Source organism: Denticeps clupeoides, chromosome 13 (genome assembly GCF_900700375.1).
Source record: "Denticeps clupeoides chromosome 13, fDenClu1.1, whole genome shotgun sequence".
Classification (NCBI taxonomy): Eukaryota; Metazoa; Chordata; class Actinopteri; order Clupeiformes; family Denticipitidae; genus Denticeps; species Denticeps clupeoides.
This window is the reverse complement of record NC_041719.1, coordinates 12,010,200-12,032,598: the sequence shown is the minus strand read 5'-3', so window position 1 is coordinate 12,032,598 and position 22,399 is coordinate 12,010,200. Positions and strand designations below refer to the sequence as shown.

The 22,399-nt window shown below is 43.0% G+C and overlaps 5 protein-coding genes across 11 annotated transcripts; 1 reads left to right on the top strand and 4 right to left on the bottom strand.

The window, feature by feature from the left end:
- The first annotated feature begins 552 nt into the window (after positions 1-552).
- Positions 553-3,000, top strand: LOC114802344 (uncharacterized). Its single transcript, XM_029001157.1, has 2 exons — positions 553-1,726; positions 2,154-3,000. Exons 1-2 carry the CDS (start codon positions 1,070-1,072, stop codon positions 2,667-2,669), a joined length of 1,173 nt encoding a protein of 390 aa, XP_028856990.1. The 5' UTR covers positions 553-1,069; the 3' UTR covers positions 2,670-3,000.
- A 1,442-nt stretch (positions 3,001-4,442) lies between these two features.
- On the bottom strand, positions 4,443-7,144 carry mydgf (myeloid-derived growth factor). Its single transcript, XM_029000927.1, is given in 7 exon segments — positions 4,443-5,122; positions 5,314-5,386; positions 5,769-5,850; positions 5,972-6,033; positions 6,118-6,168; positions 6,976-7,011; positions 7,013-7,144. Coding segments are annotated over 7 exon segments (516 nt in total). The 3' UTR covers positions 4,443-5,042.
- Positions 7,145-8,710: 1,566 nt separating this feature from the next.
- loxl5a (lysyl oxidase-like 5a) lies at positions 8,711-12,257 on the bottom strand. Of its 5 annotated transcripts, none has more exons than XR_003751686.1 (7): positions 10,083-12,257; positions 9,893-10,001; positions 9,681-9,818; positions 9,309-9,465; positions 9,134-9,229; positions 8,946-9,080; positions 8,711-8,869 (listed from the first exon to the last, which is right to left on the bottom strand). XR_003751686.1 is itself a non-coding variant. In XM_029000771.1 (7 exons), exons 1-7 carry the CDS (start codon positions 10,906-10,908, stop codon positions 8,863-8,865), a joined length of 1,449 nt encoding a protein of 482 aa, XP_028856604.1. In that variant the 5' UTR covers positions 10,909-12,257; the 3' UTR covers positions 8,711-8,862. The 5 variants fall into 5 exon arrangements, 3 of the variants coding, with proteins under 3 accessions (XP_028856604.1, XP_028856605.1, XP_028856606.1); XR_003751687.1 differs by having other exon boundaries at positions 8,711-8,866; XM_029000771.1 differs by having other exon boundaries at positions 8,946-9,061.
- A 139-nt stretch (positions 12,258-12,396) lies between these two features.
- mibp (muscle-specific beta 1 integrin binding protein) lies at positions 12,397-15,048 on the bottom strand. The gene is made up of 8 exons (XM_029000774.1): positions 14,839-15,048; positions 14,324-14,414; positions 14,168-14,216; positions 13,901-14,075; positions 13,358-13,429; positions 13,176-13,282; positions 13,011-13,096; positions 12,397-12,883 (listed from the first exon to the last, which is right to left on the bottom strand). Exons 1-7 carry the CDS (start codon positions 14,862-14,864, stop codon positions 13,011-13,013), a joined length of 606 nt encoding a protein of 201 aa, XP_028856607.1. The 5' UTR covers positions 14,865-15,048; the 3' UTR covers positions 12,397-12,883.
- A 473-nt stretch (positions 15,049-15,521) lies between these two features.
- atcaya (ATCAY kinesin light chain interacting caytaxin a) lies at positions 15,522-20,633 on the bottom strand. 3 transcript variants are annotated; one of them, XM_029000541.1, is made up of 12 exons: positions 20,604-20,633; positions 20,356-20,456; positions 19,115-19,173; positions 18,784-19,020; positions 18,529-18,696; positions 17,711-17,813; positions 17,490-17,621; positions 17,319-17,405; positions 17,124-17,222; positions 16,914-16,949; positions 16,566-16,622; positions 15,522-16,480 (listed from the first exon to the last, which is right to left on the bottom strand). In XM_029000541.1, the coding sequence occupies exons 1-12, from the start codon at positions 20,631-20,633 to the stop codon at positions 16,447-16,449; spliced, it is 1,143 nt and encodes a 380-aa protein (XP_028856374.1). In that variant the 3' UTR covers positions 15,522-16,446. The 3 variants fall into 3 exon arrangements, with proteins under 3 accessions (XP_028856374.1, XP_028856377.1, XP_028856376.1); XM_029000544.1 differs by lacking the exons at positions 20,356-20,456; positions 20,604-20,633 and adding an exon at positions 19,827-20,064 and having other exon boundaries at positions 19,115-19,190; XM_029000543.1 differs by lacking the exons at positions 20,356-20,456; positions 20,604-20,633 and adding an exon at positions 19,827-20,064.
- Between the last annotated feature and the right edge of the window lie 1,766 nt (positions 20,634-22,399).

Below are 22,399 nucleotides of genomic sequence, written 5' to 3'. Positions count from 1 at the left end.
GTGATGGATTAGTTCAAGATTTGTGTTGCATTAAAAAAATAATAAATTAAAGAAATGCATGGACCTTTTTTTTTTTTTTATTGCAACAAGGAATTCTTATGAAGGTAACTGCATCAGAGCAACAAACTGCGGCAGATGCTGCCATCTGGCAAAAATCAATTAAGAAGAAATATGAAACGCTGCGGTCTGCTCTGAAGCAGTGGTAGGCAGACGTTGGGACCAATATTTCACTCGTACGATTAAATCTTTTGTTCCAGCTGTGGGGCTTTACACTTGTCTGCTGTGTTCCTGGGAGGTGAGGCCCACAGCATCACTGAGCCCCCCCGCCTCCCTTCCTCCCTCCGGAATCCCAGGCTTTGCCGAGTGCGCCGGAGTAATCAGATCAGAGCCGGGGCGCGGGGCTCACATGGAGACGCAGATTCTACTCGGGATTTAAAAAAAACAACGCTGATTGAAATGAGACTTGTCTCTGGCAGCAGAGGGAGTGGGAGGAAGAAAGAGCGAGCGAGGCAGACAGAGCCGTGTCGAGGAGGAGGGAAATAGGCAGAAAGGGAGAGGGGCAAAGACAGCGGCGGGAACCTTGCCACGGCAACTGAAACCAAAAAATGCCGAGAGGGTGAAGTGAGCAGTGAGGAATTGCAACAGGGAAAGAGTGGGATAAGATCGAAAACCAGAAAAGGGCAGGAAGCCGGGTGAGAAGAGGGTGGGCCAGCGAGGGCGCTCTTAAGGACTTGAAGAAAGTTGGACAGGAATCGACCTGAAATGAGAAGAGCATTGCGCACCCAAGGCCGAAATGCAAGCACTCTTGGAGGAGCTTTCCGCTCTTTTGTTTCGATGCCAGTCTCGCGCCTTCAGATTCCAGACGGCCGGGATTTCGCCGAGGGGCAGCCCACTCCACCTCTCCCGTGACAAGGGGCTCTCAGAATGAAACGGGACAGGCCGAGCGAAGGAGGAAAACAGCCAACGTAATTGGTCACACAAGAGCATGTGGCCATTTCCATTGAAAGGAAGAAACCTCTCCAAAGTCCCCTTCGCCGGGCGGAGCCGCTGCTCGTTTTAGGAGTACTACATGCAGTCGGATGTGGCTGGATACAGCTGTCTGAGTGCGAGTGACGCGCGGAGGTGGGCCCGGTCCCCAGGGCACAAGCCCAAACACGGCATGCTTGTGAGGGACTACTACAAAGAATGCGGCTTTGTTGGGAAGGAGTCACACCCCTTCCCAAGGAAACATGCCCTGGCCCCGCCAACACGGATCAGAGGTCAAGAAAACTGTAGAGTGCCTGTTTTTGGAGAAAAGGGCCGGGGCGATGCAGGAGGGGCGTTTCACAGAGACAAATGCGGATCAGATTGCCCAGACGCGAACGTCCAAAACTCAAACAAGCAACATCACCTGAAGTCCAGCAGAAATTACGACCTGGATGACAGCAGAAGAGTGGAGGACGACCCAAAGCCTGTGGACCGGGCCGACAGTCGCGCTGAGGGAGACGGCAACAGACACGGATCCGTCAATGAGGCTTCCTGCTCACCACAAGTTCCTTGTGGAGAGCATCAGCAGAGCTGTCCTCAGATGAGTAACGCCACAGATGGTCCTTCAAGCAAAAAACGGGAGTCTGGCGCATGGTCGAAGAAGAGCCAGAAGGCAGTCAGGGACCAAATCCACCGCGTTGTTGTGGAATTAGACAAGATCTTACACAGCTTAAAAGAGGTTCATCAGGAGATGAAAGAGGTAGAGTGAATCCTTTTCTTTGTCACATGTTACCTTTTTTATTATTAAGCTAGCGGTTGACCTCATTTCATTTTTCGGAAGGATTGTATTCATCCTGCAACTCTTGGCTATGTTGTTCCAGCACATGAGAATGGTGAAGACGTGTTTGATACTCAGTAGTCCATTTCAAGAAGTGCCATTTTTTATGAGATTATCCAAATGCATGCACCACGCAACATAACACTCCATGGCACCTTTCCACAAACTGCTCATGCACAGAAAGCGGCTTGCTGCAAATCTGGGGACAGTCGGGGGATTAGGAGAATGTGGACTTGCTTCATGTAGGTGGATCATAATTGTTTTTTTTCTGTGCGCGTGTTCAGAACACAGGAAGGCACCGATTCGGTGATAACAGATACTACAGATGTCGCTCTTCTCTGCCTCACAGGTGGTGCAGCAGATCGAACTGCTGACCTCCACCATAGACCTTCAAGAGGATGAACCCTGCTGTGGACGGAGCAACGGCAGCTCCAGTGGGGTTGTGGTGGGCAGCCACGCGTGGACCGGGGATGAAGAAGGGTCCAGGCAGTGCAGCTCTGCCCCCTCCTGCAAAAGCAGCCCCGCACCGTCACACAGCTCTGCCACGAGCAACAGGCGCTTAGTGGACAGCAAAGGGAAAAAATGTGCTCAAACGTCTGGACAAAACCCTTCCAGGCTCACGGCAGATGTCCCTTGCATCAGTGATCCCCCTCGAATCTGCACAAGTCCAAATTACCAGAGGACACCAACTGTGAGACAGAGGACTAAATCAGACGCGTCACAAATAGCCATGACTGGACCGAGGAGCAAGAAGCCGCCTCCGTACCCGCACGGCGCCAGAACCGAAAGGACTGGTAAGGGGAAAGAGTCGGTGAAACTTCCCACGTGCCCAGTAAAGCGCAGGCTGCTTTCTACCACGGTTTAAGGGGGCAGCGGCCATAGACCCGATTGCATAAGTCTCACCAGCTGTGAGGAGTCCGTTTCCACAGTGACAGCGACCTTTCGGGGGGAATGCGAGAGAAATGCTATTATGCCTGCGCCGCAAGTGATTTCCATGTCGCACTGCGCGGTGAGGCTGATTTCAGAAGTGCACTTCATGGTCCTTTTTACCTTTGTGTTTGAGTGTATATATGTATGTATGCATCTATGTATGTAAGTGTGTTTATGTGTGTGTGTGTATGTACACACACACTCACACAAACATGCCCACAGTATTGTGCAGACGTTATAGGCAGCTGTGAAAAAAAATTTAGAAACCAGGAATGCTTGTTAACGTGTTAAGTATTTTCATTAGTTAAGAAAATGCAGTTCATCTAAATCAAATAAATATTTGGTGTGAGCACCCTTTGCCTTCAAGACAACCTCAATTCTTCTAGGTACACTTGCAGACCGTTTTTAAAGGTACTTGCTTGTAGGTTGTTTCAAACATATTGGAGAACTTACAACTCATCTTCTGTACCTTTCTGTCTCTTCAGAGTAGTAACATACGGACTTGGTGTTGAGATCATGGCTCCGGGAGGCCATACCCAGTCCCTTCCAGGGCTCCTTGTTCTTCTTTATGTTAAATATCTGTTTGGGGTCATTGTCCAGAACACATTTTGGCCCAATTGTATGCCTACCTGATGGTACAGCGTGGTGGATAAGTATCTGCCTGGATATCTCAGCATATCTCAACACCATTAATCCTCACCAAACTTGCAAGCAACTGGCAACACTTTTCACTGTTGCCGGCAGAGGCTTATTATTGTTCCTCTCTCCAGGCCTTCTGTTACAGCCAAATATTTCAATCTGCACAGAGCACCTGCTGCCATTTTTCGTCATCCACGCTCCTTGGGTTTGGTGCAAAATTGAGTTGCTTGGCCTTGCTTCCATGTCGGAGGTATGTCTTTTTGGCCACAACTCTTCCATGAAGATCCCTCCTGGACAGAGTTCTCTGGACAGTAAATTGGTGTTCTTGGGTCCCATTGGTTTCTGCCAACTCTGAGATGTCCCTGTTGGACATCTTCTGGTTTCAACAGGAAATAAGCTAGATGTGATTTTTTTCAAGTTTCCTTGGTGAAATGACCAGAAATAACTATTTCTTTGTACTCCTTCAAAAGAGCAAATATTTTGTCTTTTTTTTTTTTTTTTTAAAGTTTACAGCATTTTTCCACACCTGCTAAAAACTTTTGCTTTTGTGAGTACACACACCATATAGGATACAAATACCCTAAATGTACTAAGGACTAGAACAGATAAGACATGTTTCCACAGCTCATTACAGCACAAGCAGCAATAGGTATTGCAAAACTCTGGGTTAAGATTATGATCCAGTCACATCATTTTGTAATACATTTTGTTCACATCACCACACTCCACACTCACCCAAAATCCTTTAAAAACAATGATTAAAAAGCTGCTGGTCAATTATACCAAAATGTGTTCTTTGACCTGACTTCCGAGCTACCGAGCAGCACAAGAAAGGAAAATAGACAAAATTGTCTTGAGTTTTTCATGCCATTATAAAAATAAGCCATTGAAGCTATAGTTTTCATGGCATAGCTGTGTAGCTGAAAGGCATAAGTCAGTCATGATTCTCCAGTTGCAATAACAAGCACATTCCAAATAAGTATGAAAATACAATTATGCAAAACCACATTATGAACACTACATTTGTATATTGTAATCATCTGGAGGACCGAGAAACATCACAACAGTGTGGTGGAAAAGGAATTTAATAAGAAAGGGAAATAACAGCAGTTGCAACAGTTTCTCATTCGGTGTTGTCATCTCCAACATTCACACTGTTGCTGAATGGATGAAGATTTAAAGATGGATTTCAGAAGTAACATGTATAAGTGTTGTAACTTGAGGGGAAAAGTGAGTGAATATCATTTCTACAGAGTACAAATTCATTTGGCAGTTCTGTGCTGCGTCATACCCTGGTACTTGAAATGCAACTGGCTGCAATCCATCGTGCACATTTCTGCTTTTATGAAGCAAAGTAAGAGCCGAGGAGGCACTGAAATCAGGTGAGGGTTGAAGAGAGATGAAGATGGGAAGCTCTCGTGTGTCAAAAGAAAAGCAGGATCCCAGAGCCCCTCTGCCAAATGTATTTTTCCAGATACATTTATTTACAAAGACATTTCTAACTGGTCCATATGTAATGCCACAGAACATTAAAACACCTTTGTCACATTTATAGGATAGACTCCTCTGACAGGATGTAATTTTGATCCTGGACTTCATAAATGTAGTTATGAGCAGTGAAAACTGGCTTTTCAACTACATGAAAGCAGCATCAACTGATCTCTGCCAGTCATAGTTCATCATGACGTGTCCTACCAATTACAGTCAGTTTTGAAAGCTCAGCAAGGAACTTCCCCGCATTCTGGGTCACTGAAAGAGGAAGATATGAAAAAAAAAAAAAAAAAAAACACAGTTACAGATCCTATTACTAACAGTATATAAGTTAATAATGATAATAATAATAACAAAGCAAAAGTTCAATTCTGAAGCAATTCAACCTGATATAGAGTAGTAACAGTCTCAAAGCACAAAGAATAAGAACATATTTAACATAAAACTACCTGAAGAGTCACCAACAACGAATTCTTCTTCTTTCAAAGGAACATCTTTTTGCCCTCCCACAGCAGTCTGGGACTGAAGAAAGAATCAGACAAAGCAGTGCACTCTTTAAAATCTATCAGGGGGCCTTTTAAAGCGGCGTTCAAATGAATGCTTTTCCTTTTCTGTTGCACAGGATCTGCAGGAGGCTATCAGGCTATTTCCGTCCTATGTGAACAAGATCTTTTTAAAGACAAACCACAGCATCCTGCTCTCAAACGGCTTCCAGCCATTTCCTTTCCTTGATGAGGACCACTATACTTGGATGCGGATAAGTGGAGGATAAGTCCCTGATTACACTGAAAATTAATGAATGGATTAATGAAAGTTTGGTTCACACTAAGGATCTACACTATGTACAAACGAACAAAAACTTGACATTGAAACTAAATTACGATGCATGTGAAATTATACTTACATATGCACTTGCATATTCAACTTTGCATCCTTTAAGCTCTGCCTTAAATTGTGTGAAGAACAAGTAGGACTTTCCTTGGGGCCTTAAAAGAGGAAGACAGCAGCCAGCTAAATAAACCGCATTTGACAACATTACATGCATCCTGTATGTTGCACTTAACCACAACTCACGCTGCCCTTCACAGGAACGACATCGGCACTCACCTCCACACAGAGCAGGAGAAGAGCGTGTCATCGTCACTGAGGCCCACACTCATCTGCCATTGCTGAAAGAATTTTTTTTAACTTTTAATACATCCTGTTAAGAGCCACTTGACATCAGCGAGGAGAGCGGAGAGTGGAAGACGAACCTCATTGGTGCCCCCCTGTGATGCGTACGTGAAAGTGCATTCGTAGTCTTTCTGAAAGAAAGACAAAAACAAATATACCGACAATAAGAATTCAGTATTAAAATGACCAGCTGACTTGTCTTTTTTTATTCTGCTCACGATGCGTGTTTGTGCGTTTTTCAGCCCATTGCAAAGCGGTCCGCTGGTACACTGAATCGACTAAGAAGTCGGTTTATTTTTCTAAGCGCTCTACCGGAACCACGATACAACCAGCCAGTGTTTCGTGGAGGCCCCGCCTCCCCGCGCCTGATTGGTCAGATTCTCACAGCCACTGTGTCCTCGAGGCCCCGCCTCCACACGCCTGATTGGTCAGACACTCGTGTTTCCCACAGACGTGTCGGTTTTTAAGCGCAGCTTCCTCGTTTGCACAGTCCCACAATTTTTCTTTTTTTTTTTGTAATGAAGCATGTGCAAGCCGATATGCATTTGGAGTTTACTTTATTTAAATATAACTGGGCAAGAGTATAAAATACTCACTCAACACGAATTGTGTGCAACAATGTGATATTAACGATACAACCCTCACGCAATTACGCTGCAACATCACTGAAAGCATACACTGATGAAATGGTCAGATCTACCAAACACAACCGCGATAAACTGTTAACAACGGATAATACAAGCACAATAAAAAAACGATTAAACCAGTTTAACTCGCTGCATTAAACTCACATATATCCCACGTGGCCATAGTATGTCAGCGGTTTAGACGACATTCGCCTGTATACCCGTTTTTACTTTTATAAGCGTGATAAAAGTGAAGGGAATTTTAATATTAGCCGCGTATCCGGCCGGCGCCTAGAGGAAACACACACTTACAATCTTCTCGGAAAACGAGTGCACGACCCCCCCCGGGCTTCACGTTAAACTCCACAGTTTTCGTTCTCTCGGCCGAAGAAAGGGGACACAGCAGCGCCAACGCCAGGCAAACGTTTCCCAGCGCAGCGAGGGCTGAAGCACCGGTGCATGTACAGGACCTGCGCGCCATGTTGGTTCTCCTGCGCTTCTTCTCTTTGGCTTCCGAGTCGATTCGTAGCTTCGGCGGCGAACTCCTGCCACCTTGTGGCCACGGAGGGTCACGGTCTGAAGTAATGTTTGAGCAGGGCAGGTCATGTAAATAACATCAAGTGTACATTTGTTCCTGAATTCCCTTTCGTTTTTCTTATGGCTGACATGCGGTGTTTATTATGTGGGCAGTGGTGACCTGGTAAACTCTGGTAGCGGAAAGGTTGCAGGTTCAAATCTTTGAAGTGAAACCCCTTTCACTGTACAGTACAGGCCAAAAGTTTGGACACACCTTCTCATCAATGTGTTTTCTTTATTTTCATGACCATTTACGTTGGAAGATTCTCACTGAAGGCATCAAAACTATGAATGAACACATATGGAGTTATGTACTTGTGGAGACCTGACCTCCACAGTCACCGGACCTGAACCCAATCGAGATGGTTTGGGGTGAGCTGGACCGCAGAGTGAAGGCAAAGGGGCCAACAAGTGCTAAACACCTCTGGGAACTCCTTCAAGACTGTTGGAAAAGCATTTCAGGTGACGACCTCTTGAAGCTCATCGAGAGAATGCCGAGAGTGTGTAAAGCAGTAATCAGAGCAAAGGGCGGCTATTTTGAAGAAACTAGAATATAAAACATGTTTTCACTTTTTTAGTTAAGTACATAACTCCACATGTGTTCATTCATAGTTTCAATGCCTTCAGTGAGAATCTACCAATTTAAATGGTCATGAAAATAAAGAAAACAGATTAAATGAGAAGGTGTGTCCAAATTTTTGGCCTGTACTGTACATTGGAACAAAAAAATGGTTCATTCTGGTCAATCAGGTAAACCTCATATGACTTGCCTCTTCACTCAGTGCCACTTCTGTGCCCATAATAATAAACATGAAGAGGAGTTCACTTGGGCCTGATCTACTTTAAAATGTTATTATGTACAAGCAATTTATCAAGAAGCCCATAATATGAACAAATAACCCTCTTTACTGCCTTAAGCGAACATTCAGCGCTTTTAAAAAAAGGCCTTTTAGCCTTATAATTACAGTTTCCATCCTACCCTGAATTTTCACGGCTTTATATAATTTCCAATAAGCACTAACCGTTAAGCGATCACAATGTATTTTTGTATAGTAGAGGGAACCTTTAGAACCTTAGAGGGGGGTTGTGGAATTTCTCTGTTCCCTGTCATCCCCGAGTTCCATGAAGCCGCCTGCTGTTGACCAGATCTGAACCGGCGTAGGACTGCATCACTTATTAAACCCTGTCTGATTATTTTAGCAGACTGTCTATAATAATGATCACATCAGTAGATAGGAATGTGTTGCATGATTTGTATGACAGTGGTTCTCCCAACTTAGAAAACAATGCGTCTTTTTTCTCGTCTGACTTGAAACAAATGACACTGTTCTGTTGCTTGAACAATTTATTTTCAAACAGAATAGTAAAAAAATTGTAGTAGATAGTAGAAGCATTTGTAGTGCTACATGCATCAAACCACATCAAAATAAATCACAGATAGTTTCGGTTATTGCATGAAAAAAAAAAAACTTTCACTGTTTTGAAACGAACGGTATCAAAGCATAATAATAACCTAATAGTTCTAAGAAAATGAGGGTGAAAAACATGGCATTTTCAGCATAAATTATTCATCCATAAAAACTGAAGGACAGGCTCCTGTACATCTCTGCACTCAAATTTATTTCAGCTGCTGAAAAAAACAAAGAGACAACCCGATTATTAATGCAATTTTTTGGTCTGGTCCGATACGTAAGAACTGCACGTACCCAGTTACTCGGCAGTTGCGCGCTTGTACGTAAGACCCGGTGTATCTGAGGTCGCACCGGACCACGTTGTTGGTGAAATCAGATTCCTCCACCTGGAATGTTGGGTTTACGGTAACCTGGCAAAATAAAATCCCTCTTTAAATAAAAAAAATGCTTATAATGCCTAAAGTGCACAATTTCAGCTTTACCTTAAGAATATAATTTCCGGGTGGAACGTCCGTGACGTCGATCCACTGGCAGTCAATGTTGGCGTGGTAAGTGTCATAGCAGCCTGGGCCCAATCCCTACACCGATAATTACACGAATATCAGTCTGCCGTACACTGTAAGGGGCATTTTGATAGAAACCATTACTGTTACCCACTTGCGTGTGAGCCGTGCAGGCATAACGCCGCCGTACCCCTGGGTCACAGTTGGTGTCCTCCAGACAGAAGCTTGCTTTGTGTCCCTCAGCCACTTTCCTCTCTGTGGATATTTCCAGCAGGTCATAACTACTGAATGCCTCCATGCTGTGGTAGTGCCTGAGAACAAAATCAACATAACATTGTACTTTTTTAGATAATCTTCTCACATTTTGAAAATACGAGCATTTAAAGAGTAATAGAGAGGTAGTTTTCCTTGTTAAATAAGAAGCAGACATCCTTGTGTACTGACCATACATTGAAAACCAGATCTAGTTAGTTAGCTGAGATGCTGTATCAACTGGAGGGAAATTTGAAACTTGTCCCGAACTTACTGATGGCAGCTGTGCCACTCCCACTCGTGTGTTGGCTTCACAGGCAGGAAGTCAGCTGTTCCTTGGTTCTTGACCCTCTGCGGAAACCGAAGTAGGACCCTATAGTCAACGTCCCTGACGCTGTGCTTGTATGCAGACCTAGACATACAACAGAAGAACACATTCAGTCAGAATAAACCATATATATAGAGATATATAAAAAAACACAGTACCGGGAAAGGCAGTTCTCCTCAGCCGCACATCTAAGGGCATACATCTGCACATGCTGGATGTAACAGGCAGCTTGGATATAATAAGGGTCAGGAATGAGGTCTGGAAGACCTAAAAAAAGAATTGTGAACATCTCGCCTACATGCTCAGTTCACTAAAACAAGAATAATAACTATAGTAAAATGGTGTTACCATTATGAAAGAACTGAGTGCCATATCCAGATGCTTGAGGAAGGTACACTGGAGATCTCGTTCTGCCATGTGAAGGGTACAGGTTGTAAAATACACTGTTTCTGGGAGTTTTATACTGACTGCGACCATCATCTGCAATCATCCTGTTGGAGTTTCTGGGTGGCGATGGAGCATTTGCATGATTGATAATAATATTATCAAAATTGTCATTTGCTTCGTAAGTTAAACTTGCCGCTGGTGACCAGTCATATTTTTCAGTGCTGTTGCGTTCTGTGACAGTACTTCTGACTGATGACTTCTGACCTTCTGTAATTTCAGCATCAGCTGGTGATGAGGCCGAGCTCTGTACTGAAGCTTCATCCAAAACGGGAGGTGCTTCGGGGCTTTCCATCCCTGAGGACTCCTGAATGGGCACCAGTTGGGTTTCCAATGGGAAGTGTTGCTTATCCCTCTCCCTGGATGAGGGAACGTTATTGACTCCATAGTTCCTAACAGAGGCAGCAGGTGGTGATTGTTGTTGTAGAGGAGAAGTTTTTGTGCTAGGAAGGAACCTTCTGGATTCTTCGTTCACACGCATCAGTTTTACGGCCACAGACCTCCTGGGGAAGCCCACAGGTCCATGTCTGGTTAAGAAAAAGTGTGTTTCTCCTTTCTTCTGTGTTGGTGCTTGATACCGGGATCCAGAGCTCACCAGGCTGAAGACCAGGCCGTTGCTCTCCCACTGCACCTTCTGTCTCCACGGCCCAACACGACGCTGTCCTGCAGTCAAAGCAAACATCTGAAGGAAGACGAGGAGTAGCAGGAGCCTTCTTAAGACAGCACCCATCTTCAATCACGCTATTCACCCACGGACAACTACCTTATTCTGTCCTTCATAAGGGCTGAAGGAGTCGGACACTCGGGTCTCACTACAGGTGAGTGGAGGGCTCCTGAGGGGAGAGGCTCTTTATGAGGGGATGGAAACAGCCATGAGTGGGCGGGCACGTTTAACCCTTAGATGCATGAATGACCGGACCATATATTTTGCAGCCCTGCATGTTTAAGCCCTGCATTAGAATCACTGTGGCAATTTGTCAGCTAATTTGTTGATGTTGGATCTTTAGATCAAGAAAAATGTTTTTAAGGGACACAAAATGACGTGACCACCACCATGTTACCACTTTGCTCACTCAGTAAAAAGTGTCTCTTCTTCCAGTTTCCATATCTGATCATTCAGTTAAATGGATTTAACAGTGGCACATATACATTTTGCTGGATAAAAATAATGTAATAATAATAAAATAAAAAAAAAGACATGAAATTGTATTTTCAGCACATTGTTCTGCCTGACCTGAACAGGGTTAAACAGTCGTTGCTTTCAAATGGTCCATTCCTCTGAAAACACATTCACTGTATTTACATTGAGTGCAAATACCGTAGACTGTCGGAAGCAGACAGCCTGCTCTTGTGTGTTCTATGTGCTCCACAGTGAGTCACATTAGCAATCATTCTAAAGTTAAAGGTGGGGCAGTTTCAAAGTTAATTTGCCGACTTCCTAACTTACAAGTTCCTTCCATTGCCTCAGAATAAAAATCAAATATGAAAAATGGAGTATTGTCTTAAATTTAATACCACAATATTAAGTCATTGTAGCATGCAAAATTCATTATTAATAGAGCTACTTGCTATGATTGTCTAGTTAATTTTCAGTCATTATATCATAATTTAGTGCAGGATGAGCTATAAAACAGAGAAGTTTCACCAGGTCTAGAACTGTGCCAGAAGGAAACACTGGAAATCAAGCAGACCAGGCACATTATGCAAAATATGTTTGTTCAGTTATAGCAATATAATCAAATATTGAAACGTTAAATTGCACTTAAAACATCTATTATCGTCCGTTAGTAAAAGGAATAATGTCTCATAGTAAAAGGCACATTGTTATAAAACAACAAATATAAAAAGACAGTTTTTGAGTTGGTTATTTACATGGCCCTGTGAATATTCCATAAAAAGGTTGCTGGGAAAGCAATTCATCTATAAATGAGGGCTTAGTGCCAGTCCACAGGATTCGAAAATGAATTTTGCTTGCCACAGGAAAAGGTCTAGACAGTATTTGTTTTTGTGCAGGTCCAGTTCCGTTCAGACCCTTCTGTAAAGTGTCTTTGACTCTTTTTGGCTCAGTCAAGGATGTGAAAAGGTGAACGTGCAACAGGATGAATAATACCCACTCTCAGGTTTTGCAAAGTGAGGAACTGGTATTAGTATACATATTAAGTTTGATTAGGCTAACAGCATGTTTCCCAGATGTACGGTAAAATTAAACAGACACTACTGACCTTAGAAAATAATTAATTTAATATGCAAGACTTCTGGCAGACAGATGAACAGGTAGAAAAAAAAATTCTGCATTTCCACTTGCCAATAACAACCACAGGTATTAAGAAGTAATCTGCTGAGTGCTTGCATTCGGAATGACATGATCAAACAAACATTTCAACAAAGTTCCATTAAAAAAGGAAAAAAATAAAAACAAATAGAGAAATCATCTGAGGAGTTCATGAGAAAAAAAAAAAAAAAAAGAGCTAAAAACAGCACTGAATTCTAATAAGATTAGAAGTAAAATTCCACATCTATAACAGGTTCTTAATGTTTGAGGTTGATGTGGCAAAACATATTTATAATAAACACTAGTTAAACAAAACATTTAAAGGGTTCTTGGGGGGGGATTCATGGTATGGAAGGGATGTGGGAAAGTGGAATTAAAAGGAAGTGGACATAATTTACAATTCTATATACATTAATTTCTTGGAAAACTCCGGCTGTAAAGGAAAAAAAAAAAAAAAAAAAAAAAAAAAAAAAAAAGACATGGTATGATTCATAAAGATAATAATTCGAGGATAAATGTTTAAATATAACTGGTTTAAAAGAAAGCAAATACCTTCTTACCTATAAACAATTCAACAAGGTGTTCTGAATGTCTTCATGCACACATGTGAAGATGTCGTCTTTAGACATCAGACCACTCAGATATTCTAAAAAACAAAAACATTCCCATAAATTCTTACGAACTTCTCATTCCAGTCCATCCTGATGTATAATCCTTTCATTTACCGATAGGCAAGCAGCTGTCTTCCATTTCATTTCTGTGTTTGAGGTACATTGGCCACACATGGCCATCGAACAGGCCAGGGGGGTCAGGGACCGTGTACTGTCTGGAGCTAAATAAACCAGGAATTAATAAACATGTCGCTAATATGCTGGAAGACAAATGATGGATGTGTTACGATACAAACCTTCTCCTTTGCTTGCATTCTTCATAAGGGATGGTTATGTAATAACACTTGTTGAAGAAGTCAGTTAGAGGCCTGAGTGGCAGGGAGAAAAGTGGAAAATGACATCAGCACACCCCCTTGAGAAGACTTAAGAAATCACTATCTCCCCTCTTCACCAGGTTTGAACCCCCAAGCATATCTCTCGTCCTGAGAACATTCAGTTCTGAAGCCAAGTGATGACAGCGAACGGTGCACCAATCGGCTGTCTGCTCTCTTATCTATCCCTCCGCAGAGAACTCTGCCAACTCGGGCTGGAAGATACGAAGACCAGTCTGCAGAGAACGTCCTCAGGCAGACGGCATGTGACACTCGATGCTGGAGGTTCTCAGAACCTAATCTTCACGCCGCATTAATTCCCTTCCATTCACCATTACATAACATTAATATATGGCAATCATGAAACGTTTGATAAACAAAAATTGCATATTTGAAATATGATTTTGTTACAAATTACTACAATTTCAAAGATTAAATATGAGAAACATAAACTTCCGAAGCACTCACTTGTGGTTATAAAGCAGAAATCCCTCCACAATCAGTATGTGAACTTGCCCCTCTTCATCCTCATCGTCACTCGAAGCGGACACCGGCATGCCGTGGGATCGAGCAAACTTCACCGGGTTCTCAGTCCAGCCTCTTATGGTGTTGACCATCGCCTCCATGTCCAAGGATGTAATTACTGGGGAAAAAAAAAAAAAAAAAAGTCATTTCTCTCTGTGTATGACGTCACACGTTAGTCGAGGACTCTGCATAAAGGCGGACTGGTCTTACCGTCCCACTGTTTGTAGCCGTCCTCCCCGACTTCTATTTGGTCTGGTGGCTGAAACGGCAGGTAACTATTACTACCAGCTCGACTAATCCCGACCCACAGAGTAACCGGGCGGCGGCGCACGGCCGGGGCTGGAGGGCCAGCGACCATACACCGACCTTAAAGAAGTCGTCCTGGTGCACCACGCAGCAGTTGGGCAGGACCTTGACGAGCCGGTCCGTCAGCGTGGTTTTCCCGCCGTTCGTGATTCTACAGAGGACGCACCGTGTTAAAACCACACAGCAGGCCCAGCTACGCGCCTGGCGCCGCTTATCCGGAGCAAACGCTCGTCAAACGTTTCGTCGCGGACGGAAGGCAAGAGTCCGCGCAACCATTTAAATCTCCCGCGCAAACGGAGCCGACACGCCAGCTCTCCCACGGCGTCCGCGGCGCGGGGTTCGGCGGCATCGCGTCGTGTTCGGGAACACGAGATGCTCCGGCGAGCTGACGGGGACATTAAATAATGGCGGAATAATTTAACCGGCCCCGTGCACGTCTGTCGGTAGCCTGTCTGTCGCATGGTGGTTCGGATCGGGGAAAAAAAACACGTTCCGCCGTTTTACACATTTTACCTGCGAATAACAAAACAACGCGTGGGATTATTACATTATTACAACTAAAAAATTATTCTTACCCGCCAATTCCTATAATGTACTTCATCTTCTTCGGTTACCGCAACTTGCTGTAGAGATTGCAGCAAGATGTAAAAAAAAATAGCCGTAGAAAGTCCGAAATTAAGCCAGAAGCGCCAAAGAAAAATGGTTTGTAAATGTTTGGAAGAAACGAGCCTCCGGGCGCGTGTTCGATGCCTTGTTGATATCGTGAGCGTTTCGGCGCGCTGTTCAAAGACTGACGTGACGTGACGCGTGGGCGTGACGTCACGGTTCCTTCACAGCTGCAGCCAATCAGCGTAGTCGTAGGGAAGTCCCTGTCGTGTGCAGTCTGTTCTAAATGATTTCCAGGTTATTTAATGGTGAGATTGGATATGGCGTTTCTGTGAACACGAGCGAGATTCGGGTAGATTATTTCATGGAATTCTGCATTAATTTACGACCATATCTTATTTAGTATTCATGTCTCCATTTGCTGTTTTGCATAAAAAATGTGTCACATCATGTACCAAGTGTGTACCCTGTGTTATTTGGAAATGAATAAGTGAATGCTGAAAACCATCTTGATCTACATCTACTGTACATCTACAGTCCTGTGTCAGTAAAAATGTATGACCCAATGAAATTAAATGTGTTTCATACCAGTCATGTTAATTATATATTAAACGAACAGAACATGAAAACAGCGGTGAATAATATTGGGCAGAATTTTTATTTTTTTATAATATCTGTTTATTAAAAAGTAGAGGCCTCTTTTATTATGAGGATTGTTGTGCTTTATATGCTTTATTCCTGTGTACAGCCAATATTTTAAAAAATTGCATTGATGACATGGACTGTATTTTTTAATTTCTTTCCTCTGTAATAAGTATATGGAATCATTACATGTAGATTTTCTCACAATGACATTTCAAATGACAGAGTGTTTGCAACTGGTGTAATTATTGTCATTATCTACAGTAATCATCAATACTTTCAACAGCAGGATTTTGCATAATGAAAATATAAGACAATATACAAATACTAGTCAAATAACATGGTAAATTGACATGATAAATTCTTGTTGAATGAAATAAATGGAATCCTACCAAAGCTCTTGGATATCGCAAATAAATACAAAACATTAAATACTTTTTTTAAATATCAAAGTATGCATCTGTAAAAAAAAAACAGTTTATTTAACTGAACATATAAATTCTATAGATCCAGACAAAATAATTTCCATGTTAATCATTGGCACCTAAAGTGAAAATAAAGCATCTTATTATAACCTTTTGCATGCACAAACTAAAATACAAAATAGATGCATCTACATTTTATACATTAAAGACATTCAAGTACTGATGACAAATTTACTCCAAGCAAGCTACAACCAAGCCATCCAAAGGATGAAACATGATGCTCAATAGTGCAGACAGCTGTACATCAATATATTGGCCATTGGTCTAAAATAGAGTCGGGGAGCATTAAATGGCCTATGGGAAGAGCCTGACATTTTGGCATGTAATTCACATTCAGACTTTCAAGTATTCTTTGTTGCAACATGAGTAGATAACAGGGCATAAATCTGAAGAGAAACTCTGTCCTGGTGGGCACATTGTGGAATATTGTCCAATGTAACCTGTGTCCTCTTACAATCCTTGTGGTTCAATCATGGACCTTGGCCTGCAGAATCAAAAAATAAAGACACAGTACAATACAGAACCATGAATAAACTGGGATAGCTTGTGTTAAGTAACTTTGGTCATACCGCTCAGAACGTGATGAAACTGGTTGCTGATGTTGTTGCTTGTCTTCCTGTTCCAATCTGAGGAGACAAAGAGTGTAGGAATCTCATTAACAATTCTAGTATTAATTTCTGCTGTGCACACATCTATTTGCTTTGAATGTATTTACATTTATGTCATTTAGCAGAGTGGCTTACAATCAGTAGTTACAGGGACAGTCCCCATGGAGCAACTCAGGGACTCAACTCAAGTGTCTTTCAAAGGACACAACGGTAGTAAGTGGGGTTTGAACCTGTGACTTTTTGGTTTGTGAGTGTGTGAATAGCTAAAGGTGGCACACAGGCAAGTTTGTTATACAGAAATGTGTGTACCTTTCTTTACGTGCTTTAATTCTTTCTTCTTCAAACCTGGAAAATGAAATCATGCTTTAATATTGTGATAACAGACAGTGGCACATAAATGGGTGTTTTCAACACAGCACTACACTGTAGATACACTGAAAGAATTTGTCAAAATATAGGTGTTACATATTGATAATTTTCCAGTGGTTCTGCTTCATTAAGTGACAAACAAATACTTACTGAGTCACACACTCGGGGATCTGAATATTCTCCATGGGTACAATCTGTTCCAGCTCTTCTAAGGTGTGAACGTAACGAATCTTGTTCATAAACTTCACACTGTACAATGACAACGGAACTGAACCACCAGGAACCAATATGTGCATGTTTATATTGCTTAGTTACAGTAAGATGTGGTGAAGTTCCACCACGGACCTGATAAATGGCCGGGAGACAGCCAGAACTGTGCGTATGAACCATGATGGGTGAACAATGACCAGCGATTTCAGGTTCTTCCTAAGCCTTGATGACAAAAGAAAATAAACACAACCATGTAACTGGAACATTTATCCATGGACATGTTCCATAAATGTATGTTTTCTATACCTTCTGTCAATAATCTGATAACACTTCTTTAGCCAACCGATGCCCGGCATCTTACTCCGTGGTGTGCCTCCATTCAAGTAAATAATCAAATAGTCTTCAGCAACCAGCATCTCCAGACTGCTCACTACATACCTGGGAAAGGTTAAGAGAAAGCCACTTAGTACAGACACTAAAATAAAAAATACTACCTTAATATTATATTAAAAATAGATAACACCTACAGGAAGAGGTTCTCCATTATATATTGGTAATCTCCACTGCCACTATCAGGAAGGTAGCAAGCGGAAAATACAATAATGGCATTCAATCCCTCACCATAGTAGCCTGTGGAAGAACAAAAACATTATAATTAGGGGTGTTAGAAAATATTGATACAGCAATATATCACAATACTTTACGTGGTGACATTGTATCGACACAGGGACATCACAAACTGACATATTAATAAATATTTTTGTATATAAATTTAGTCCACCAGGTGGTGCTGTCTAGCATTATCTTTAGTGAGGTCAGCAGATCTACAACCTCCACTCCTGTAGATGGCGCTGTACACCTGGTACTTGTAATTATTGCCTGGCATTTCAGGCAGAGTGAAATTGCAAAACCTGACATACCGATTACAGCATCTTCTAGATCACTGAAAATTTTTTTTTTGCAGAATATCGCAATATGTACAGTATCACAATATATCATAACATAGTCATATCGTGACCTGTGTATCATGATACGTATCGTGAGATCCTTGCCAATACACGCCCCTAATTATATACTTATACTTACAGCATTTATCAGACGCCCTTATCCAGAGTGACTTACAATCAGTATTTACAGAGACAGTCCCCCCCTGGAGTAACTTAGGGTTAGGTGTCTTGCTCAGGGACACAATGGTAGTAAGTGGGATTTGAACCTGGGTCTTCTGGTTCATAGGCGAGTGGGTTACCTACTAGGCTACTACCACCAATTATAATTCTGGTTAACTTTCTGGTTAATTATGACATTTTCTTTCTGTGAAAGACAGTAGCAGACTGGCTTGCTGTACCTCCATGAGAGATGACGCGCACATATGGGCGAATGACCTGCATGTCAATGCGGTGTTCCTGTTCCCCGATGATCACAGTTCTCCACAAACGTCCATTGGCTCCAGTCCCCCCATCCTCTTCTGCCTCTGTTCCATCTCCAGTGCTACTTTTGGCCACCGGAGTGTCATCTGAGTACAGAATGTGATGACATTTCAAACGATTATGAAAAATACCCATATTTTCAATGCAGAGCTTGAAACATCCAACTCGCAAACCTTCCCACTCCAGATCGTTTCCATTAGTAACAAACTCGAGAGAATCAGATTCATCAGGTGTTTCAATATCATCCACATTGATGTCCAGGTCATCAGGAGTGTCCAGGAAGTCATCTGACAACAGGGAACCTTCACTCTGGTCCAGCGATAGGTTCATGTCTGGAGCGACCAAAGTGCGCCGTTTCCTGTGGGTTGACGAGCCTCCGGCTCCACCAACATGGAGTGAATTGGGCGGCGCTGTACAAGAGAAGTTAGAATAAAGTGATGTTTGGAACAAATTTGTGGCAACGCCGTGTCATTATAGGGCTGCTTAAAAGAACCTTGTACATACACGTTCTGTCACTACTGACACCACATGATGCCTCCATGTCGCCGTCCTCTGGAAGTGGTCTGTGAAAACGTAGCCACTTGTCAAAAAGCATGCATAAAATAATAAAAAAGAATAAAACACAGACAGCATTCGGTTACAAATAATTATGAATGATTCCTTCATTTTTACTAGTGTCTTTTAACAACAACCCACTGAAAAACTGCCTTCTGTGGATTTAGCATCCGCAGGGGAGAGCAATCGTGGGGGGGCGAGAGTCGGAGTCACTTAAAGACACCGTTGTATTGAGCGGCAGCTGCGTCTGAGCGTTTTAACTTGCGCGGGGAGTCGTCGCCGTCAGTTCCTGCCCAACAGACAGCGGCCGGGGGGGAGTTGGGGGTGCATTCGCCAACGTGGAGGAAATGGCAACAAAAGCAAAGCAGGGGAGTCGTGCGGGAACAACAGCGGCCAGGGAGAACAATGCCCAGCTCTGTCAGCGCTACCACGGAAACCATTAATCTCAGCCCTTATCCCCCACGCAGATACGGGACAACGAATGATAAAATCAGCAATGCCGGTCAACATAGGAATAGTAACACCCAGCATGCACAGGACTCTGTGGATGACAGATCTATTCGTGCGCCATGATAAAATGACCAACAGTGGTCCTCACTATACATTTCAGGGATGAAACGAACCAAGACTGCATTAGAAAATATGAAGTGATCGTACTCACCTAATCAAAACAGAGCAGTAATATATGTATAACAGGAAGGCTCTGACCCTGTAGACTTACAGTTCTGTGTCCTCATGAATATTTAATCAAAAAGAATAAAGCATTGAATTGAAATGTTCATGCCCGAGGACCTCGCGCTGTGATGCTGTTTTGCCTCTGTGCTCCTTTTTTTTGTCTATTCCTGACCTGCCTCCATTTTCCTTGTGATGCTGTGTTGTTGGACGGGGATTGCGTCACATGACGTGGCAGATTTCCATTAAAGGAGAGCGCTGCACCTGCTCTCCCACACAAGACCCCCGGGAGTGGGGAGGGAGGGCGCTGCTGCCAGATTCCACTACCCTTCTTATGCTGCCCTCTTCAAGAACCATATAGCCTTTTTTTGATAGGCCAATAGACCAATCAGTAATAATAAATCATAATCGTTTAATGGTCACAAATTGGATATTTTGATTAACTGAGTATAGGGAGAGAGATAAATATGCAATAAAAATGCAATTTATTAATCACAAGCAAATCTAATAAGACCCACCTGGGAAACTCTTCGTCCTGCCACTCATCTCTCACCTCTATGTTATCCATTAGCAGAGCTGCATGTGTAGCCATGTTTTGAAGAAATGGAAGAACCAGGCACTGTGTTAATTAGAGACATATTGAAAAAAAATTCTCAGTGTTCTCAGACATAATGTAATGGAAGGAATATACATCATATTGTCTTATTAATTAAAGCAAATATGAAGCATATGTTTAATTCAGGTCACAGGACCATCCCATGCATACCATGTGAAGAGCATGTGACAGTCCCCTCATTGCCCCCTTCAAAAGGAAAGCAAAAGGAATGTAATGGGCTGAATCGGATGAATCGATTTTAAGTCACAATCCTTTATTATGTCTTATTTGTCACCTTTTTATGTGTTCAGGCCAGAGTCCGGTAAAAGTAATGAGAATTCCCTGAGCAAGCCAGATGAGGCTATGTGTTGCATGCATATGAATGCATATAAATGTTAATTCAGGAATGCACAAAGAAATTAAATGTGAACAGGGTTGTGTGAAACCTCCTCGAATGTGAATCATGTCGAGCCAAATGAGAGAGATGTAAATGTGCTATAAATGGGCTATAAATGTGGCTACTCACATGTGGAAGTATTTGCTGAATTCTGGTTTCTCTCCCTGCCCTTCCACCGTCATCAAGACTTGTCAAAAGCAAAAAATAACAACCCCGGCATTCTTCACCTCATACTTAATTTGCAATTCCCACAATCGACACAATTATATATGCTGCATTTTTTCCTCCAAACAGAGGAAAGTGTTTATTTCTTTTTCATTCACTGGCGGATCATCCGCTATATCTGCACGCACGTGCTGTGAATGTAATGTCTGTTTATCCCGGTGTTCGAGCGTCGCCAGCTTCGGCGCGGCTGTAGCTCGGCCATGGCAACACCACCCCTCACTCCGTCCAGCCTCCGCGCCGCCTGGCGGCCATTCCCACCAATCACGTGGCGCTCCTGCGTGCCGGGCTCCGCCCTCCTGCGCGCCGGCCTGCGTCCTCCTGCGCGCTGGGCCCCGCCCTCAGGCGCGACGGGCTCCTCCCTCCTGTGCGCCGAGCCCCGCCCTCCTGCGCGCCGGCCTGCGTCCTCCTGCGCGCTGAGCCCCGCCCTCAGGCGCGACGGGCTCCTCCCTCCTGCGCGCCGCGCCCCGCCCTCCTGCGCGCCGGCCTGCGTCCTCCTGCGCGCTGGGCCCCGCCCTCAGGCGCGACGGGCTCCTCCCTCCTGCGCGACGGGCCCCGCCCTTAAATCATAAATACAGGCCACCACATTTTTTAACACATTTTGTAAACAATTATAAACTATTTAAAAACTATGTTTTTCACTGTCTACATATTGAAGGCCATACAGAGCCTTGGCTGTATGGACAATGCATGTCCAAGAAAGATAAGGGTGGACAGTAGTTAATGACTGAAATACTCAAAACAAGTTATGACAGGTAACTAGTGATTAGATATTGAGCACATACTCCAAACATATTTCAGATTTCTATGAATGAGCAATAAAGGCCTCTGTGCCCATTTCCTTTTTTGCTCATTGGTCACACCCTGGAAATATTGGTGGCCAACCCATCGATGTTTGGGCAAGTCAACTGTTTGGAAAAATTGTGGAAATGTCCATTGTAGGACATACCTATTGCTGATTAAAATGTTGTTTAAGGTCCACGCTAGGTTGAGAATAGTGTGCTGTACACCCGGGAACACGGGACCGCTTGATCTCCAATAAAGATACTTGCTGCACTTTTTTGACGTCAGTCATTTACTGAACAACTTTCTGACTCAATACTCAATTAGCGCTTTGAATTCTCTGCAACAGGAGCATATAATCATTTTAAGTTGTTTCTTAATTTTCTGGTATAAAGCATTTCTAAATGATTCTACATGGGCCCAAACCTTATTCCCATTCTCCTTATATAATTAAATTATAGTATTTTGTTTATTTCTCGTCAGATTGGTTCCCAAAAAATATTACAAAATAAAAACACTTAATGCGGGGACTTTTATTTTGAAGCCGCACTGACCTCGTCGTCGC

Bases quoted from the DNA above. Each gene is read 5' to 3' on its own strand.
- loxl5a (XM_029000771.1), bottom strand. From the start codon at position 10,908: ATGGGTGCTGTCTTAAGAAGGCTCCTGCTACTCCTCGTCTTCCTTCAG. The intron at 10,002-10,082 runs GTAACACCATTT...TTCTTTTTTTAG, and splicing joins CACTCAGTTCTTTCATAATG to GTCTTCCAGACCTCATTCCT. The intron at 9,062-9,133 runs GTAAAGCTGAAA...TTATTTTGCCAG, and splicing joins CCGGAAATTATATTCTTAAG to GTTACCGTAAACCCAACATT.
- LOC114802344 (XM_029001157.1), top strand. From the start codon at position 1,070: ATGCAGTCGGATGTGGCTGGATACAGCTGTCTGAGTGCGAGTGACGCG. The intron at 1,727-2,153 runs GTAGAGTGAATC...TCTGCCTCACAG, and splicing joins TTCATCAGGAGATGAAAGAG to GTGGTGCAGCAGATCGAACT.
- atcaya (XM_029000541.1), bottom strand. From the start codon at position 20,633: ATGAGGGGACTGTCACATGCTCTTCACATG. The intron at 19,021-19,114 runs GTATGTACAAGG...TCTCTTGTACAG, and splicing joins TGTCAGTAGTGACAGAACGT to CGCCGCCCAATTCACTCCAT. The intron at 17,406-17,489 runs GTATAGAAAACA...TTTGTCATCAAG, and splicing joins TATCAGATTATTGACAGAAG to GCTTAGGAAGAACCTGAAAT.
- mibp (XM_029000774.1), bottom strand. From the start codon at position 14,864: ATGAAGTACATTATAGGAATTGGCGG. The intron at 14,415-14,838 runs GTAAGAATAATT...CGTCCTCTGTAG, and splicing joins TACATTATAGGAATTGGCGG to AATCACGAACGGCGGGAAAA. The intron at 13,097-13,175 runs GTAAATGAAAGG...TTTGTTTTTTAG, and splicing joins AGACAGCTGCTTGCCTATCG to AATATCTGAGTGGTCTGATG.